General features: G+C 51.2%; 1 protein-coding gene across 1 annotated transcript in view; it reads left to right on the top strand.

The window, feature by feature from the left end:
* Window positions 1-20,850, top strand: part of ABCA13 (ATP binding cassette subfamily A member 13) — a 340,662-nt gene that overhangs the window by 129,400 nt on the left and 190,412 nt on the right. Inside the window, exons 30-32 of the mRNA XM_047695838.1 lie at window positions 2,167-2,257; window positions 9,877-10,053; window positions 11,813-12,119. Coding sequence (XP_047551794.1) covers window positions 2,167-2,257; window positions 9,877-10,053; window positions 11,813-12,119 — 575 coding nt within the window. The remainder of the gene's footprint in view (window positions 1-2,166; window positions 2,258-9,876; window positions 10,054-11,812; window positions 12,120-20,850) is intronic.

A 20,850-nucleotide genomic window follows, 5' to 3' on the forward strand; every position in this document is an offset into this window, starting at 1 on the left:
TGGCCAACTCCTGCCTGACAGCTGTGAGCTTCAGAACTTCACAGGAGGTAGGCCCCATCATAACCTGGGACGTTTGTGTAACCGCAAGTCCCCTAAATCTGACGGCAGGAGAAATCACGCTCACCTTTTTATTCTGTTTGGTCTGTTTCTTATGCACCAGACAAGTAGTCCAAGCGACTCATAGCTCAGGAGCCAGCCCGGCTGGCTTTGATTCCCGGTCTAGCCCAGCAGTGGAGTGAACTGTCCCAGAGCTGCGGTCAGTTTCCCCTGGGGAGTCCCGTGCCAGGGGTCCCTCGGCTTCTGGCAGTGGGCCTGGCAGGGAGCTGCTGGCCTGGGGCAAATCCAGGTGGTTTCAGAGCCCAGAGACAGCCGTCAGTCCCATCCTGGTGTCTGATGGTCTGCGATGCTGGTTCTCAGTGGCCCCCGCTGTGTGAGTGCGAGGGCTATTGTCATCTTCTTCTTGAACTTATTTGCTCACGGATTAATTTGTTAATACTAGGATCAGCAGGCTTTTTCTCTAATGGGTCAGATCATAGATAGCTTAGGCTTTGAGAGAGTCTGTGCTGCCATTGGAAGTAATTACATGGAACATCGTGAACAACAAACGGAGAATTTCCGAAGTCATGTGAGCACCTGACTCCCCACCACCCCCAATCCCGGGGTCCACGTGGCTCCTGGGAGAGGTCCTCCCATGAGCCAGCACCGTGTGTCAAGCAGCTGTGTTAGAAACACAACTCCTTCTTCCATTGCCTGAGGTTCTCGTCTTTGAGGACAAAGTGTGGTGAGTGGCACACCATCTCCCAGTGTGGCAATCATGACCAGGTAGTGTGAAGAGCCCTTGGGGGTGTAGCATCTGACACCTGTATTCCACACCTGGCTCTTGCCACCAGACCAGACCCAGACGGCCTTTCTGCTCAGTGAAAAGCAAGTGATCCCCTCTCAGAGATGTGGCCGAGCATAGATGATCAATACACAGGAAGTGCCCACCCTGGTCTGGCCTGCGGCGGATGCTCAACAAAAGATACACAGGATTCCAGTAAAATAAAAGTGCGCCCCAGTGTTTCATAAGGAAATCCTGTCATCTGTATGCCAGGGTCATAGAATCCTCACATCCAGGAAGCAGAGGCTGAGGAATCACAGACCTGAATTTAGAGGGTGGACACTGAGAATTCCTTCCTGGAAGTCCTAAGTTTCGAGGCTGTGTGCTCACACGGAGTCAGGGTCACGTGTCAGTATTCTCTAGGGAACGAACAAGTTCCAGAATCAGTCCTCGTTCTGCCAGCCCCTCCTTGCTGAGTCCTGGCTCTGGCCGCACGACCTCAGAGTGTCTCCCTCGGTCTCAGTGGGCTGTTGGCTATTGCCGGGGGCATCGATCAGGAAGCAGGCTTTCATTCCAAGCACCTTGGGGAGCCCTCCTTAGTGAAAACATGGATGAAGAAGATTTGGAGCCATCAGTATGAACGAGGGATCACGTGGATCATGATCTGTGAGTTTCTTCCCAAGATGACATTTGATGGCCAAAAAGGGTTCAGGAAATACAGAAAGCCTTCCACAGTGGTTTCATGTGAGGGACCCTGTCTCTACAACCGGCATGTGGAGAACACACTGGAAAGGAGCTTTTAAGAAAGCTATCTATTAGTTTAATATTTGTTTGTTTGTTTTTAGAGAGAGAGCGCGTGTGTGCCCATGGGTGTGTGAGCAGGAGGGAGGGACAGAGAGAGCCTTAAGGATTATTTTATTTCATTTGAAGTAGGCTCCATGCCCAACATGGGGCTTGAACTCATGACCAGGAGAGCAACAGTCACATGCTCTACTGACGGAGCCAGCTAGGTAGGCGCCCTGTAAATGAGCTTCTACAAAGCATCACCCTCTCCTCTTGTTAGAAAATTCTCCTGAAAAGTCAACTCTTACTTCATTCTTTGTTTTCAGCGGCCGTGCATAATTTCCATGACAGTCTGAATTGTCAGGATCAGTACTCTTGTTCTTCACGGTGGGGTCCTAACCAACGGTTAGCCTGTCATTTACCATGATTTTTGGAACCTCTTTGACCAAGATTCACTTTACGTGTCTTTTTCTTGTATGATGAAACTTCGAATAAATCTAAGAAGAATTATTTAGTAAGAGGAAATGAGATTATTTTTGTTTACGCTGTATTATTTTCCTTAGGAAGCCCTGAGGAACAAGTTTATAAGAAACTTTATAGAGAGCCAACTGCACATTGATGTTGATAAACTGATGGAAAAGCTCCAGACTTACGGTAAGTAGGTGGGGTGTGTGAGTATAAGCGGGTGGGCGTGTCCATGGGTGTGTCCTTTTAGGCGAGTGTGTCTGCGTATGTGGGCGTGTCCATGTAAATAAGTGGGCGTGTCCACTACGTGGGTGGGCGTGGCTCGGTCCACTTACCCAGTGGCCCACCACTGGCGCCCTCATCCTTCCATCTCCAAGGTTCTGGGTGACACTGACAAGTTGCTCTTCCTCCAAGGTTCCTTGTACCTGAAATTTTCTGATTTATGGAGTCAGGGCTTGAGTAGCAAGGAACGTGGTCAAAAAGGAAGGCCTCTGATGTGAATGCAAGAATAAATGAGACTTAAAACAATTAATGAGTTTTTGAAACAAATGAGTGTTCCTGAGTTAATAGTTGATTGAAAGCAGGTACCTTGACTTGAAAATTTGGAGCTCAGGTTAAAAAGTTCTATCAGCCCACCAGTGGTTGTATTGTGTCTCCCTAGTTAATGCATGAATTCATTTAGATATTGAACGATCATTCACTAAGCACACAAGAGAGCTGGGTCCTGTGCCAGGATCTGGAGCCCCTGCCCACTACTGCGCAGGGCACAGATGGCCATGTTAGGAACAGTGATGCGGTGGCAACATTGGGTTTTGTCAGGAGCATCCCGGCAGGATCTCAGGAGCCCTGCTCTGCTGGGTGGTCCCCTGAGGGAAGGGAGGGAGTCTCTGGCTTCTGGTGTTGCCTGTGCCTGGAAAGGGGCTGGTGGCCGCCTGTGGTGTGGCGCAGAGGGCCGGGCATTGCAGGAGGCACCATGCTTCCCTCTTCTGAAAAACACAGACATGGTGAATTTACTCCCATAGAAAAGTTAATGAATTTAATTTATTTCCCTTTTATTTTATTTCTTAAGCAGGCTACATGCCCAGTGCAGAACCCAATGTGGGGCTCGAACTCACGACACTGAGATCAAGACCTGAGTGGGTCCCTTAACTTGGATCCTTAACCTGGATCCAGCCAGGTGCCCCAGGTTAATGATACTTAAAAATAAATGTCACTGCCTTAAGTCATTTTTCAAGTAATTAAAAGTACTTCTGTATGTTTTACAAAGATCCTTTCTGTAACTCTGTAGGTAAAGAATTTGATCACCTTACTCCATGCATCCTTTTAAAATCACAGGCTGGATCCGTTGGAAGAGCATGCCAGTCTTGATCTTGGGGTCACGAGTTTGAGTCCTACGTTGGGTGTGGAGATTGCCTAAGAAATGAATAAATAAAACAAAAAAAATTGTTAGTGAGGTCATCTATTTCTCTGCATTGGAACCAGCATCTGGAGCCTGGGGCCAAAAAAGGAGCATTTGCAAGTAATTTGTAGCAATTTCATAGAACGTTTGTCCAGTCAGGCTCTTGATTTTCTTCCTTAACTTTTTAAAGGTAACTGTTGGATTGTTACAAAAGGAATTTATGCCTGTTGTAGAAATATTAAGAATACAAAGAAGCAAAAAAAAAAATCTACGCATAACCTCATCATCAGAGGCAGCCTGGGGTTAATTTTTCAGACAGATTTGCATGGCTCATGTGAGCGCGGATATGTGTATTTTCACAAAAATGATCACACTGTTTACAGTATCCTGCAAACAGCTCATAAATGGATGCTGGGGGTTCCTGCATGGTACAGTTGGTTAAGCATCTGACTCTTGGTTTTGGCTCAGGTCATGATCTCAGGGGTTTTGGATGGAGCCCTGCATCAGGTTCCTTGCTCAGCGGGGTGTCTGCTTGGGCTTCTCTCTCTCCCTCTGCCCCTCCTGGTGGTGCTGTTTCTCTCTCTTTCTCTAAAAATAAAATAAATAACATCTTAAAAAATAAAGAAATGGATTCTGTTGCAAAGATTCTTCATGTCTTTCAGGACTTCCTGTTCCTAAAAGTCTCCTGTCCAGCCTCCTACCACATCCAACCCCTAGCACAACCTACTTTAAACTTGTTTAGCTGTTTCTGTGGATTGTATCTTTGTATCATGGCCTGATACATTATGTATCGTTCTATCTTTACATAGCAGTTAATCCATTTTTCCCGCTTCAAGAAATGCAGCCTTGCTTCTTCCTCTGGGCCCCATCGCTCCCCTGCGGTGATGTGATCGTTTTCCTTATAGCCACATCACGACCAGATGAATACAGTTCGGTGCAGAATTAGGCTGCAGGTTATAATGATGTTTCCTTTCTCACAATGTTTCCCTCTTCCTAGGCTTTCTGTTCTTTGGCTCCCCAAGTCCCCTGCCCTCCATGACAGTGTGCCACCCTTCTGGAGGAGACGGGTTCCCTCCATCTGTGTGGACAGACACCTGCTGGCTTGCCTTCCTGCCCCTGGGGCTGGCGGGTGCCCCCGAGTGCTCCCAGGAATTGCCTGCTCTGTTCTCCCAGGTGGGAGACCGGGTCTCCTGGGCTCTTCAGCCTCCCCACTCTTGTTTTATGATCGTGTTTTGCTGGTTGATATCTTAAAATGCCAGTCTGCAAGAGGGTGCATGGGAGAAGCATTTCCTGAGCAATTTTACTGTATAAATTCGTTGTTACATCTGAAGGGTATGTGGGAATATTCCCAATTTCACAGATACATTTTGATTTATGTTCTCTCTCTCTCTCCCTCTTCATACTTTTATTTTTTTGATCAGTCTTGTCAGAAGGTAATAAATGTTAGTTGTTTTTTTTGAATAAAACAAGTGTTTGGCTTTAGTGATAATTGTGTTTATTTTCTATTTCATTGACTTCTGATTTTTTTGCATGTTTTTGTGTTTTGTTTCTCGTTCTGTCCTTTCACACTCTTTGGCTTGTCACCTTTTTCTTTTTTTTTTCTTTTGGTAACTTCCTGAGAGAGAGATTCAGATCTGTGATTTCTACCTTCTTTTTCTTTCTCTCTCTCTCTCTGTGTGTGTGTGTGTGTGTGTGTGTGTGTACACACACACTTATGATGACATGCTTCCCTCTAGACATTGTTTCATCGCCTCTCATAGGTTTTGATATGTTCTGTTTTCATTAGCATTCACTGTAGTGTGCTGTTTCTGATCCTTGGGTTGTTTGAAAGTTTGTAGCTTATTTTCTAAATATCTGTGATTTTCCATTTATTTATTTACTTTTTAAGATTTTATTTATTTGTTTGTTAGGGACGTGATGGAGAGAGCCCAAGCAGAGGGGGCAGCAGGCAGGGGGAGAAGCAGGCTCCCCGCCAAGCAAGGAGCATGACACGGGGCTGGATGCCAGGACCCTGAGATCATGACCTGAGCTGGTGCTTAACTGACTGAGCCCCCCAGGTGCCCCCTTACTGGTTTTTCGTAGAATCATTCTATCCGTTATTCACAGGTGTGTGTGAAACTTCCCATTTGGACTGTGGACTTGTCTGTTTGTCCTTATGTTCTGTCAATGTAGGATTTATACAGTTTGAGGCTGTGTTTTGTCTTTTATTGCTAACGTGTTAGATATTTATATTTTCTTCAGTTGGCTTAGTTTGGGGCCGCTGGGTGAGTCCGCTGTAATGTCCGTGGCAGGTGGGGCCTGCTATTATGTTCTGTTTTCAGGTGAAACAACGTTTCGTCTCTGGGGTTGGGTGCAGGAGTTTGAAGGCTCAGTTTCCTGCCTACCTGAAGCTTTCGAAAGGGCTCCTCCTTGTCTGAGTGTCTGGGCCGGCTTCCTGGGTGGTCGGGATGGCACATTTTATTCTGTAGGAGATGGGACTGTGAATCAGACCATCAGGACAGGACCAGAGCCTGCACAGCTCATGGTGTGGGGACTCGAATGGGGCAGAGTGTGTGCTGAACCCCTTGCTCTGCCGACGGGAGAAGCTGTGGGCTCTGCCTTCTGCTCAGCCGCCTGCAGGGCTGTGAGCGCGCTCTGATTAGGGTCCTTGGAGACAGAGGCTGGAGGCTGTGTTCAGCCACGGGTAGGACTTCAAAGAGATTCTTGGCTGGGGCACAGTGGGACAAGCAGCCCTAATCTCTAAAGCCCTTTGTCTTTCTAGATTTGTTTTAAAAATTTATTTATTTGAGAGAAAATGAGAGCAGGAACAGGGGAGGGGGGAGAGGGAGCGGGGGAAGCAGGCACCCTGCTGAGCAGGGAGCCCAATATGGGGCTTGACCCCCGGACCCCGGGATCACACCCTGAACGGAAGGCAGACACATAACCATCTGAGCCCCTCAGGCACCCCTTGTTTGTCTTAACTCTAGGCAACCCGCATGCAACCCAAGGGGACGAGGCCACTGTTCGTCGTTCTGAGAACTGGCCTGCTGGCTCCATCTGCCGTGTCGGCTTGAGTGCTGATGGGCTGCCTGACTCCGGTCATGTGGGGCCAGAAGACCATGTCCATGGCAGGTGGGGCTGAGTCTCCACTCCCCTGCCTGGGCAGAAGCAGGACTGGCCACTCCGGGTTATACTCCTGGTTTCCCAAACACGCTCTCTGGTGGTGAAGGCCCAGGAGCCGCCCCCAGCCGTGGCTCTGAATTAGACCCCAGTGGGTGAGCTTACAGAGCATGTGTTCTGAGATGCGTGGTCCGCAATGTAAACATGCCCTTGGTTTGCACCGTCCTGTAAAATTCCCTACTCTGCAGGTGTCTCTCCAACACAAGAGAGCGAGCAGCAGGCATACTGGGAGCCCCTCACAACGCATGCTTTGGTCTCCCGCTTTCTAGTTGTTGCCGCCATCCTGAAGGGTTAAATGAAGACCACTGGGCCTGGCTCTCTTCTCCAGCAGTTCTAACTGTCAGCGTGAGCACTTATTACACGGGCGCTGAACAAACTTTACTTTAGAACACTCCACAGGCGAGATGGTTTTCCTCCCATGGAAGACGAGGATGATGAATCTTTGCAGATCAAAATCACTTTCCGACACAAGGGGTGACTGGGTGGCTCAGTCTGTTAAGCGTCTGACTTGGTTTTGGCTCAGGTCATGATCTTAGGGTCGTGGGTTCGAGCCCCATGTCAAACTCCCATATAGGCTTGTCCTCCCTCAGTCCCCCCTCCCCTGCTCATGTGCGCGCCCTCTCTCTTCTTCTATCTCTCAAGTAAACAAATAAAATCTTTAAAAAAAAATCATTTTCCAATGCAAAACATGGAATCACATAGAGCTGCTCCAGGGGCAGAGCCATGTGCTGCTGACGTCCCTGCTACCATTCTTGGGCTCCCTGTAGCAGTTACTACGCGGGGATGGTGTCACTCTTCCTGTGCCCCAAGCTGTCCCCACCCCACCCGTGTGTCTCATGCTGTGGCTTTTGATGGCTCCGGGTTGTGTCACTGCACGCGGAAACCTCTGAGCTCAGCCACCCACCCACCGTGCTCCGGAACAATAGAATGAACCCCCACAGAGAGCCCGGTGCAGCTGCCACACACGCATGGGCTCCTGCCCTCACAGCGACATTTCACAGTGTAAATGACGTCTTCAGAATGTGGTGCGTGGATGCTTCTTACATGGCGTCCCAGGGCCGGGAGAGTCATGGAGTCAAGGTGGTGCCTCGCCCAAAAGCATCACCTCTGCTTCAGCATTTGCAGGAAAATGAGACGTAATTTTATATGGAAATAAAAGGAAGAGGCTTGATTATAACACTTTCCTGGGTGGGGGGAATCACTTATTTCACAAGATTTTCTTCTTGTAAGGGCTCTCCTGGGGTCCTGTCTTCTCTGCATCCTTCTCTCGGCTGCCCTCCAGTCTCCTGCGCTGGGCGTCCGCGGGGGTAACGCCCAAGAAGCATGGCATGGCTCTGCTCGGCTGAGCTGTGCACGTTGGAGCCACCAGGGTGACCGGTCGAGGAAAAATGCACAGTTTCTGGCCTCAGCTCTGCCTCTGCATGGGCCGCACTGAGCCCGCTGTGCAGAGCCTGACAATGCAGCAGACAAACCGGGGCTGAGCTCTCTGTCTCGGTCGGGGTGGAGGTGGGGGTTGGCGATCTGGAAGTCTGCCCGCCAGGCTGGGCATCGCTCCGGTCCTGTGCTGTCCTCTGAGCCGGTGTCTGATAAGCTGATATCTGATCGGATCAAGGATGCACATTCTGTCTGTGCCTCTGGCGGTGATCCATCTTCTCTAATATATTCATAACCGTGGTATTAGGACGCACTGATCGAGTGCTCGGCCTGCTCTGGACACCGGGAGTGCCCGAAGGCTTACCGGCATTATTTCATGTAATCTTTCACAAGATATCACTGAGCAGATTATCATCATCCCTGGTCCCTAAGCAAGAGATGTAGGGTGTCAGGGCTGAGCAGACACAGCTGCCTCTCAGGGAGCGGGGGGTGTGTACCCCATCTGACCCTTGGCCGTGAGGCCCCAAACAGTTTTCCCCAATAGTAGGCCTGCTGTGTCTCCGTCTCCACAGCAGATGTGGTCCAAACTGAGAGGCTCTCCTTCAACCGGTGTGGGCTCCCATTCAGCAGAGAATGGCCAGCCCTGTGGGAGCAGGCCCAGTGTCTCGGCCTGGGATCCAGAAAATCTGCTCAGGGATGGTCCTTATGGAAGTGGGTCTGGTGGCTGAGGGAAGGGCCACTACGGTGTTTAAGAGCTGCCCCTTTTGCTGTCTTATGTCTACGTGGTTCTATGATTCACTGTGTTTGTGTGTGTCGTACGTGTGTAAAAACATGTCGGTGTGTTTCCATGCGCATTTACCCCTTCTTCCTTATGAAGTCTGGAGCAACTTAGTCTCTGGGGGTCTCTTAAGGAAGGAGGCCCAGGGGGATGGGGTGGCCTGCCCCAGTGGATTGCAGACACATTGCCCCGGCCCACGGTGATGCTGTGACATCGGCGACCCATGATCATCCCTATCTTCTCCCTGTCATCATGCTGAACACCTCTGTAATCGTGTCCCTCCCTGGGCAGGGTTCTCGTGTTCTTCTGCGTCGTTTGGCTTTCCCACATCTCTCTGACCTGTGGTCCAGCTCTTCCCTGAAGCCAGAGCTCACGTACCACATCCTCCTCCACGTTCCGTGCTGACGAATGGGCCCGCTTTACTCCCTGGGTCTATTTCCATTTCAAAGGCACAAACATGGGCAGAGTGCACTAGGATCGGATTTTCGTGGTGACAATGCCCCTTGATCCTGGGTCACTGTCTCTGCAAGTTAATATGACAAAGCGAGTGACTTTCACAAAATGCCCGATGTGATGGTGAAGGCATGTTTTCTGGAATTTCTCAGTGCCAGGTTGGAACAGTAACGTGTTTGTTTGTTTTTTTGCCGGGTTCTGTGTGCAAGGCCTTCCGTGCTGCTTGCGGGCCTGCCCCCGACTGGCTGCTTCTGTGTGTCGCCCACCGCCCGGCGTCCCTGGGCCATAGGCTCACCCACTGAGCTTCCACAGCTTTTCATTCCCGTGTAAGGAACGGCGTCACGGGACTGCACTCACAGAGCACAGTTGGGGCACCTGGCTGGTTCAGTCGGTGGAGCCCGAGACTCTTGCTCTCAGGGTCACCAATCTGAGCCCCACCTTGGGCTCAGAGCCTATTAAAACAAAACAAAACAAAACAAAACAAAAACAAACAAAAAACAAACCCCAAACCAAAACCCAAAAGGCAGAATTGATAGCCAGCCAAAGGTTCATCTTGCATATGAACAGAGTGTGACTCAAGAAGGGATTTTTTCCTCCCCGGGACTGAGTGAACTTGTAACGTCCTGTACCGCTTACTGTCCTCAGGAGGGAAGCTGGGCAAGATGTTTGCCCACGGAGGTGCCGGACGCATCCGAGTCCTCGGCCGCATCTTGGTGAACCTCTCCTCCTGCGTGGTGCTGGACCGTTTCCAGGCACTGGAGTCTGTCGCCAGCCTGGAGGCAAAAGCCCGTGAGCTTATGCAACAGAACAGCTTCTTGGCTAGTAAGTATTCTGTGAGAAAATGCACTCCTGCTGGCACCGGCTCCCGGGGGCTTGCCATTTTGCATATTTCCCCCAAACGTGTGTGCCAGTGACTCAGAAAGAAAAAGACCTCCTTGGGGTGCCTGGGTGGCTCAGTGGGTTAAAGCCTCTGCCTTCAGCTCAGGTCATGATCCTGGGGTCCTGGGATCGAGCCCCGAATCGGGCTCTCTGCTCAGTGGAGAGCCTGCTTCTTCCTCTGCCTGCCTCTCTGCCCACTTGTGCTCTGTCTCTCTGTCAACTAACTAAATAAAATCTTTAAAAAAGAAAAGAAAAGAAAAGAAAAAGACCTCCTTTCCCAACAGAACGAAACCAGGCAGAAAGACTCACCTTGAGTCGATGAGTTGTGTCTGTCTGTGTCTCAGATGCTTGGCCCCACACCGTTCCCAGCACCTGTGTTTACTAGTTTATGGTGTCATTTTACTGTTAAATCTCACATGATAAAATTATATCTTTCCTGGTTAAAGTTATGCTCACATCACTTTGACTTTTATCTTAGTATCTTGAGGTCCTGAGTGTGCGGGGAAGGGGGAGATAATAGCCAGTCCGCCTTCATCCATTCATGCCCATTGGTTCAGGATGCACGATGTGTTCTCGAATCCTGAATGAACATTGCATTATTTTTTTAAAATCTGGGTTTGTATGAGTTTGCTGAGGGCTGCCATGACAGGACCACCGACCAAAATCTATATTCTCTTGGTTCTGGCCAGAAGTCTGAGATCCAGGTGTCGGCAGGGTGGGCTCCTTCTGAGACCATGAGGGGAGCATGCTCCAGCCTCGCCTCAGTGTGTCGATGGCTGCCTTCTCCTGGGTCTCTTACCATGTCGGCTCTATGCGTGTCTGTGTCTAGGTTTCCCCTGATGGAGGACACCAGTCCTACTGGGTGAGAGCCCACCCTAAGGACCTCCTTCTCACTTGACCATCTCCATGAGGACACTGTCTCCAAGGCAGCTCACCTTCTGACCTGCTGAGGGTTAGGACTTGCACATGTGAACCTCGGGAGGGTCCTGTCCCACCCCCAATAGGCACTGTGTATGAAATTCAGAGAATTCATGGGCTGGAATCGAGTCCCTATGTTCACATTTTGAATGATCTTTATACGCAACAAATGAATCATTGAATATTATATCCAAAACCAATGATGTACTCTATGTTGGCTAATTGAATTTAAATTAAAAAAAAAAATGAATGATCGATAATCCCAAAGACATTGGTTCCTTTTCGGAAATTGAAATCTAGCTGACACACATGACATCAGTAAAATGTGACAACTCTACGTCCCGCCTTGCTCACCACAGGCAACGCGCGAACACCTGTCACCATACTGTTGACCACAGTCCCTGTGCTGTTCCTTCCATCCCTAATCTCCTCCTTCTACAACCCAAGACTGCACCTTCCATGCCTCATTCTCACACATGCATCTGTACCCCAGAAAAGGAAAGTCGGATTATCTGAGCAGCCTGCTGTCATTTTTCAAGTCCTGGAAAGGTGCAAAAGAAATCATTTTGTTACAATGGTAGGTTATTTTGTTGCAAATAACCAGGACACACAGCAGGTGTTTATATAGCATTGCCTGCCTGCCTAACAGCGAGACTCAGTGATGCCTCTCCAGGGCGTGGCCTGTTCCCCAAGAGGGGGTTGGGCTGAGTCTCATGGCTCATCCACCTTCCCTCGACTCCTGCCCTTAGGTGTGATGACCCCGTCTTCCCTTTTCCACCGGCAGGTGTCATATTCAACACTTCCCTGGCAGACAGGAACTTGGGGGCCCCGTCCCTGCGGCTGGCACCCCACGTCACCTACACTATCCGGACCAGCATCTTATACAGCATGAGGACGGACTTAGTGAAAAACCCTTCCTGGAAGTTTCATCCTCAGAGCCTACCAGCCGATGGGTTCAAGTACAACTACATCTTTGTCCCTTTGCAAGACATGATCGAGAGAGCCATCATCCTGGTGCAGACTGGGCAGGAGGACGTGGAACTGGCTGCGCAGACACAGGCCATGCCGTACCCATGCCACACCAGGGACCTGTGAGTAGACACCATACAGACACCCAACCCACACCCTCATTTTATGGAGGGATATGCTTTGCATTTGGACTCGTATCTAGAGGAAGTCTTGGAGCTTCTCTGTAGTCGCTCCAAAGAGCATTTAAAGAAAGTCCATTTCCCCTTCTAATTGCTTAAGATTAACTTACGACTCCCGGGGCCATCCAGACACAGGAGTGATTGCTGAGATGACGGGATCCTGTGGGACTTTGAATTTGACACCAGGCGTCCGTAGCTCTAAAGACCCTTCAGAGTGAGTCTGGACAGTAGTCACAGGGGTTTCACGTGTCAGACTCCTGATGTCCCCCATCTGAGCTAGGGAAACAGAAGAGGTCACTCCCTCTCCTGTGTCAATCCAGAAAAATTTGGCCTACTTGCGGGGAAGAGCGGGATCCCCAGAGGCTGGGGACTGTGCCTTGGGGATGCATGGGGCAGTCTGCGAACACATAGGAGTTCATTGGTGACCTGGCTGGTGACATCCGTGCGGGAGAGAAGCGGTGGTCAGTTATAGGCTAGAGCAGCTGGACCACAGCTCTTGAAGGTGGGGGGCAGCCCAGGCAGGGCTCACAAAGAGGAGTGGGGGGCGTGCCTGACTGGGATGTGGACCCCTGGGTGCGATCGGGTGGTCAGCAGCCTGATAGCCACGTGGCTGAGGTCGGTGGGGGGGACTCAGCGCTGAGTGATGCTCTTCCTCTAGCCTTTTGTCCCGGGCCCAGACTAGGCTGGGGAGCACAGGAGGAAAGGGCCGGAAGGGAGGTCATCAGGGGGACCACCTGGGATCTTTTGTTAGGAGAGCAGGCAGAGATGCCGTCCTTTAGTGGGACACCTGCCACGCAGAAGCCGGGGGACTGGGGTCACGCTGGCAAGATGGGTGTCTTGATGTCTTATGCCCTCCTTGTCTGGGCACGTGCTCTCCACACTATAACTCACTAGTGCATTTTCATGAAGCCAAAGGTGGTGTCACGGGGCGGGGGGGCTGCCCATAGTGGCCTGAGCACAGGCTGTGTCCGCCTGACAGTGACTCCCTTGGGGGACCAGAGCGTGGCGGACAGACCAGAGGGTCAGAAAGACAGACACCAGGGTGTCAATTTAACCCAGGGGCCGCCTCACTGTGCAGATCACTGCGAAGCCCCTTCACCTCCTGCTTCGTAAAATAAAAGCATTTCTTTCCTTTCCAAGTGGCGGTGGTTTTGGCTTTGAACGTTTTCAGCCACTGCTTCTCCACTCTTACACTGCTTTTCTTGGTGGCTGGGGCATCATGAGCAGAATTTGAGAAAAAGCCTTTTTCTGGCAAAGCGTCAGGTTCCAAACATCACAGCAGCCTATGTGCCAGGGTGTTGTGGGGATGAATGACCTGTTTCCAGTTACTTGGAGAAATCAACTTTTTATGATGCTATCTTCTCCTTTGGATCTCGGGAAGACGGCACTCTGTAAGCCTCTGTCTAGCTAGTGACCTTCACCGTGGAAGAGGGGCCCTGGGCGTGCGGGGAGGAGAGGAGGTTCCCTTGGGTCTGTCGCACAGGAGGAGGCTGGGGTTACCTCACCCGCCCCCATGCAGGGTGGCTCCCCAGGGGTATGTTGGGCAGAACAGAACAGCACCCAATCCTGCAAACGGCTTTATGGCGAGTCTAAGGTGGCCCATGTGGTCTGCTTTCCTTTTGTGCTGACCGTGGTGCTCGGCGAACGGACTTTGGGGGAGGAGAAGGACGTGAACTTGTGCCTCTTCACCCCTTGATGGTAGGTAAGCTCTTGGACTGAGGCCCATTAGGGCCTCGGGCTGGAGTGAGCTGAGGGCCCTGGCAGGATTCCGGTGTCACGGGTTTCCTTGATCCTGTCTGTTGTTGAAGCGTGGCTGACGTGCGTGGTGATTCCACAGCTCTGTGTGTCACAAAGGGCTCCCCACGTTCTGTGTCCCCATCTGTCACCGTCTACTGGACCGTGCTATGGACCAGGCTGTGGGTTGCATCTCCCTGACTTATTTAATTTACAGTGGGGAGTGCATCAGTCTCCAGCCCCATCACCTGTTTCGACCATCCCCCTCCCCTCTCCTGCCAGTTTTTCTCTGTAGTTACAAATCTCTTTCTGTTTTCTTTTTCTTGTTAGTGTTGTTTGTTTATTTATTTATTTATTTATTTATTGTTATTTTTTTTTAAAGATTTTATTTATTTATTTGTCAGAGACAGAGGGAGAGAGAGCGAGCGAGCACAGGCAGACAGAGAGGCAGGCAGAGGCAGAGGGAGAAGCAGGCTCCCCGCCAAGCAAGGAGCCCGATGTGGGACTCAATCCCAGGACGCTGGGATCATGACCTGAGCCGAAGGCAGCCGCTTAACCAACTGAGCCACCCAGGCGTCCCTATTGTTATTGTTTTTTTAGATTCCACATATAAGCACAATCATGTGGTATTTGTTGTTTTCTGTCTGACTTACTTCACTTAGCAGAATACCCTTGAGGACCTTGAGGTCCATCCATGTTGTTGCAAATGGCAAGATCTCGTCCTTTTTTATGGCTGAGTAATATTCTTATATATACACAGTGGGACACTCGGCCTAGTGGGTGGAGACATTTCTGTCTTGAGCTGCCTGACCTGTGTATCCTGCTACAATCCTGGGTCATGGACTCATTTTTACTCTTCTCCCTGGGCTCCCACGGCGCTATTTCTCAGAAGTCTTACTCTACTCCTTTGAAGGAGGTGAAGATGTACTGTCCTTTTCTGAGAGAGTCAAGCCTTGGAGGCTTTCGTGGCCTCATATCCTGCTTTCATTAATAGTTTCCGAAGGTGCCTGTCTCTTGAGGGCTGGGTGTACCAGCAGGAGCCCGAGGCTCCGTGGAGATCCTATAAGATCCTGACACTTGGCCACCTGAGGGACGGTCCTGAAGCCCGGCTTCGACCACAGAGCACACTCATGTGAAATTTTCAGTAGCTCCCTACTACTCATGGATTACATGGTCCACATATAATCACTAGCTAGACAGAGGCTTACAGAGTGCCGTCTTCCCGACATCCAGCTGAGAAGATAGCATCATAAAAAGTTGATTTCTCCAAGTACCTGGAAACAGGTCATTCATCCCCACAACATCCTGACACATAGGCTGCTGTGATGTTTGGCACCTGATGAATTATGTGGTTGTTAATTGACTTATTTGTTCAACTCTATTTCTATACCGTTTATCGGTCTCGAGACCTGGGTGAGTCAATGAAGGGACAGGCTGAATCCCTGCTCTTGGGCCCGAGCTCAGGGACACGGTCCACGCATACAGGAAGCAGCTTGCGTTGAATACGGGGAGGAGGTAAGCGCCGGCCGGTGGGGATGAGGGTGGCCATTAATGTGGTTACGGTCAGCCTTGCCGGGAAGGTGATGTTCAATCTGTTAAACAAGAAAGATTCAACTGAGTAAATTTAAAGATCAAATGGACTTTGTTCAGGGATTCCTGAATCAGGCGTTAGGCATCGTCCCTTTCAGCAAATACGAAGGTGTGCCCGGAGCTATAGAAAGGGGAAAGCGAGAACGTTTTAAAGAAATTATTAGCAAAGAACGCATTGTTTCAGGCAAGCCTGCCCTCCCAAGGGGAGCCCAAGGGGTCTTTCTGGGGCTCACTCTTCTGCTGACCAGATAATCCTGGGTTGACCGGTTAAAGCTTATGTACATTCCTAGTGGGCTGGAACTTAGGCTAAGTATGACCTCTTGGTTTGCTGACCTGGGCTCAGCACAAGTGACTCCTACAGGTCTGCTCTCTCTCTCTCTCTCTCTCTTTTGAAAGATATATTTATTTATTTGAGAGAGAGGGAGTGGAGAGGCAGAGGAAGAAGGATAGAGAAAATCCCAAGCAGCTCCCAGCTAAGGCTGGAGCCCAACCCCACAACATTGAGATCATGACCTGAGCTGGATTCAAGAGTTGGATGCTCAGCCGACTGAGCCACCCAGGGCCTTCCCTACTCCCTCCCACATTGCCTCTTTCACAGAAACACAGGTAAATGTGCTCTAGACCAGAGGAGCAGCTAGTGCAAGGGCCCTGGGGCAAGGGCGTCCTGCAGTAGAGTGCACAAGGGCGCGAGGGTGGGAGTGGAACTCTAAAGCTACCCACAGAGCCAAGGCTGCTGGTGGGCTGAGGGACGTGTACGGCCGCTGGAGGGTTTTGAGCTGGAGAGATGCCATCTGAGTCATGACATGAAGGCTGGCACGGGCCTTCATCATTAGCAGTCTGACGTGTTTCCCCACATGACTGTGGCCTGGTCTAACGCAGGGATGGATTCTGGTTGCCTTCAGAAGGGAGGTGACAGATTTGAGGAGGGTGTGATGGAGAGACATCAAGTTGGACTACTGTCCCAGGGCTGGAATGGGCATTGGGAGTGGTCTGGGCCCAGTGGGACAGGTGGGTCCCTGGGGCCCTCCCCAGGAGCTGCCTCCGTGGAGGGGATGGTAGCCAGCGTGGCGGGGGAGGCAGGAGAGGCTGGAGGTAGGGACAGCACACCTGGAGACTTGAGTGTGGACCTCCCAGGAGCCCACTGTATGCGGGGGGAGAGTGGAGAAGCAGGTGGTGACAGAGAATGCGGGTGGAGGGGATGGAGGAGCAGGTGGGAATCGGGCAGCAAAAGAGAGGGTTTTATGTTATTTGTTTTTAGTATAGGATCTGATCTGTTGGGAGTAGTTGAGCAGGACGGAAGAGATAAGAATTATGGATATCTCCTCCTTCTTCCTTCTTCCCTTCTACCCTCCTCCCTCTCTCTTTCTTCCCCTCCTCCATCTCTACCACCCCACCTCTCTCCTCCCTCCTCCATCCCTCCCCCTTCCATCTCCCCTCCTCCCTCCTGGATCCTACCCCCCTCTTCTCCACGCCTCCCTCTTTCCATTCCCCTCCCCCTCCTCTTCCTCCCTCCATCAGTCTCTTTCCTTTATAATCTGCCAGCAGCCCCTGGAGCTGATGTTTTGAGGGGCTGACACTGGGAAACGCACCTCTGGGGTGGCAGCTTGGGTGGGAGCAGGACGAGCAATACAATTTAAGGTTCCTTCCAGCCCCGTGATTCCTGGGTGGTTATCACAGGACAATTTATGGTGGGAGCTCCAGGGGACTTCATGAATACAAAGAATGTCAATTGTTAATTCATGGCTCCAGAGAGTAAGACAACTTCCTAAAAAGGTTTTCAGCAAAATGAAAACCCTAACAATGCTGCAGAATTGTTTTATACACAAAAAGCATGGTCCTTGAAAGCGCACCTACTGTCTCCTTGGGGGCTATTAGGCGCCTGTGGTTTGCAGGGGCTGGAGAGGGTCCTGGGAGGAGGAGGAGAAGGAGCAAGCCTGCGTGCTGGGTCTCTGAGTGACAGCAGCGTCCCCATGTCTGGACTTTGATTTGTCCTGAGAGAAGCCCAGTGTGAAGCCTGTTGGGGATGCGAGCGGGAAATGTCCAGTTCCCGCTTTCCAAAGCAATCAGCCTGCTCCCCCTGCCGACCAGCCAGAGGCCCCTCACGCTACACATTTTTCTTGTTTCTTTTCCTTGAGAGGAACTTCAAGTAAGTGTATGAAACCCCTCTCTCCTGTATTTGGTGAATAGCTGATGTTTCAGCAGAAATTGACCTTCCTGATGACCTTGGGAGCAAGCCCCAGAAGTTCCTTTTGTGCCCCCACGTCTCAGGGGGACCAGAATGTGCAGAATTGGCTGGTGACACCAGAGGGTGGGAAGAAGAAGAAATGTAGTTATTTAAAAAAAAAATTATTCATTTATTTGAGAGAGAGAGTGAGAAAGGGCAAGACAGCACAAGCAGGGGGAGCGGCAGAGGGAGAAGCAGGCTCCCCCCTGAGCAAGGAGCCGGACATGGGGCTCCATCCCAGGATCCTGGGATCATGACCTGAGCTGAAGGCAGACACTCAACTGATGGAGCCTCCCAGGCATCCCTAGAAATGCAGTTTTATATCCTTTCTCATGCCCCTTAAAGCTCCCACGGACCCATCTCCCTGCTGGCCACAGAACTGTTTTGTTCAAACCCCAGGTCATGGTGTGTCCCATTTCCCCCAGTCTTCCCCGTCATCAGTAGCCACAGTCATGCTCCTCTGAACCCTGGGTCACATTTTCCCACATATCTCGTTCAGCCATTGAGAGCCTGGTACGAGAAACCGAGGACCACATGGGTTCCGTTATTCCCCGCAAGGTCTCCTGCTTTCTGAATGCCCTTCACGCCCCCAGGGAACTAGTAATTGCCACATAGTGCTTACATTTTGTGTGGGAGCACGCGTACCCTCTTGGTCACTCCTCTGCCCTTTCACTCTGTCATCTGTGAATGTCTGACTTATATTTTCTTCCATTTTCTGCAGAGCTCTGGGTCCAGGGGGAGGGTGTGGGTGTCCTGAAGCCCGGGTCTGTTTTGTGCCTGGGGACAGCGATGCGAATTGTCTCCTAAGCAGGTTGAATCAATCACTGACGACCGATGACTTGCGCCAGCCTGCCCGGCTCATGAGGTTTCCTTAAGATCTCCAAGGGATGGGGGCTGGAGAGTTCCAGGTTGGGGAGCAGGTGGAGATGTGGGGACTGTGGGCTGTGGATTGGGGGAGCCTGGTGCTGCCTCCCCAGACCCCATCCCAGGCCGCTCTTCCGTCCGTTCCTGAGTTAACTCTCTTACAAAAAATTCAACTGAGTATATTGGAAGGTCTAGTTGGCTCTATGAAGTGATTCTTGCTCCGGCATCATTCCCTCAGGCAAACAGAGGGGAACTCCGAGGCAGCACCAAATGGAAGGTTTTTCTAGGAAGGAAGGTGGGGTAAAGCAGTGAAGACAAGAAAGGATTGTTTCAGGCGAAGTTGCCTTCCCTTTGGGGAAGGGCTGGGGGCTTAGTCGGTGGATCACCTCATCTTCCTCTGGGAGGAGGGGACCTCTGTGACACATTACCTCGTCAGCATAGATTAGAACATTCTAGATTGATGGACTTAAGATCCCACTCCTGGAAAAATTGAAATTACAGTGAAGTCTTGGTTTGCTGTCCTGGGAGGCAAGTGACTCCAGCTGGGGTCTGTGGCTTTCTTTCTCACCGCAGGTCGTCAGAGTCTCTGGTGACAATCTGGGTTTGGGAAGGGCATCAGGAGACCGTGTGTGTGATCTTGTGTGATGAGCCCCTAACTGTGGGACGTGGGGCTACCTCAGGTCGTGTGTGATGGGATTGAGTTGCATTGCAGGACACCAGCTAGCACGTGAGGATTGCTTGGTGGTCGGGAGCCCCTGACCTCTAAGCTGGGTTTGGGGCTTAGACCTTTTAATAGGCAAGCTTGATGAAGAGGGAGTTTTGTAGCCATAGTCTGAGCTAACAGTTCCCAAAGTCTGTTTCTTCAGCATGCTGGGTCCTGGGAGCCAGTCCTGCCTTCTGATGCTGGACGGCCTTCAAGCATTTGAGATCCCCCTCCAAATCTCAGACGTGGAATTGCGAGGTGCTGGCATCAAAAGTTGCATTTGGGGACGCCTAGGTGGCTCAGTTGGTTAAGCAGCTGCCTTCGGCTCAGGTCATGATTCCAGCATCCTGGGATCGAGTCCCACGTCGGGCTCCTTGCTCAGCAGGGAGCCTGCTTCTCCCTCTGCCTCTGCCTGCCACTCTGTCTGCCTGTGCTCACTCGCTCTCTCTCCCTCTCTCTCTCTGACAAAATAAATAAATAAAATCTTAAAAAAAAAAAAAAGTTGCATTTGGGCGTGCCTGGGGGGCTCAGTCTGATAGGCATCTGCATCGGCTCAGGTCATGATCCCAGGGTCCTGGGATGGAGCCCCTCATCAGGCTCCCAGCTCAACAGGAGGACTGCTTCTCCCTCTGCTTCTGCCCCTGTTTGTACTCTCTCTCAAATGAATAAATAAAATCTTTAAAAAAGCGGGGGGGGGCACCTGGTGGCTCAGTGGGTTGAACCTCTGCCTTCAGCTCAGGTCATGATCCCAGAGTCCTGGGATCGAGCCCCGCGTCGGGCTCTCTGCTCAGCGGAGAGACTTCTTCCTCCTCTCTCTGCCTGCCTCTCTGCCTGCTTGTGATCTCTCTGTCCAATAAATAAATTAACAAAAAAAAAAAAAAAAAGGGAAGAAAAGTTGCCTCTGAAGTCCAGGTCCAGTTCTTGCTGGTCACAGAGCTGGGCCAGGGATCCGTCACTGACGCTGGTCTGGGTCCTCTCGGTAAAGGGGATGCCGTTGCCCACCGCTTCTCCTCACTGGCCTGTGGGGCTCTGCACTGAGGTGCTTGTGAAGACCAGACCCAGAAAGGGGGCGGGACCGTCCTGCGAGAGCCCAGGTGCTCCTGGGTGGCACTCACTGCTGGGGTGTTCTTCTGGGTTCCGGGGTCAGATCCAAGGCTGGGGTCGCTGTCTTCCAAGGTGTCGTGTTCAGAGAGGTGTGCGGGTTAGGAGGCCTCTTCCCTTCCCCCTGACGTTCCCAGGAGTTAGCAAACTTGGAACAAGAAAACGAAGAATGGACATCCAATCTCTTGTCACTCACAGACACCCTGTGTACGTCCCTCTGGAGCAGGCTGGGTGGGAGGGCACCGCATAAATGGACACCTCAGAAGTCCCCCTTCCCGGCCACTCTCCCCTCCCAGGCACCAGTCACAGGGGTCAAAGCCGCTGGTGAAGGCCGGGGGCCATGGGTGGGTAGGTATGGAATCTCAGCCTGCTGGCCCGGCTCTGCCAGAGGGAGTAGAGAGGGGACGGGAGGGTAAGAAGGTGGTGGTCCTTCTGCCCAGCAGCTGCCTGGCTGGGTT

The sequence above is a fragment of the Lutra lutra genome, chromosome 11 (assembly GCF_902655055.1).
Source record: "Lutra lutra chromosome 11, mLutLut1.2, whole genome shotgun sequence".
Lineage (NCBI taxonomy): Eukaryota > Metazoa > Chordata > Mammalia > Carnivora > Mustelidae > Lutra > Lutra lutra.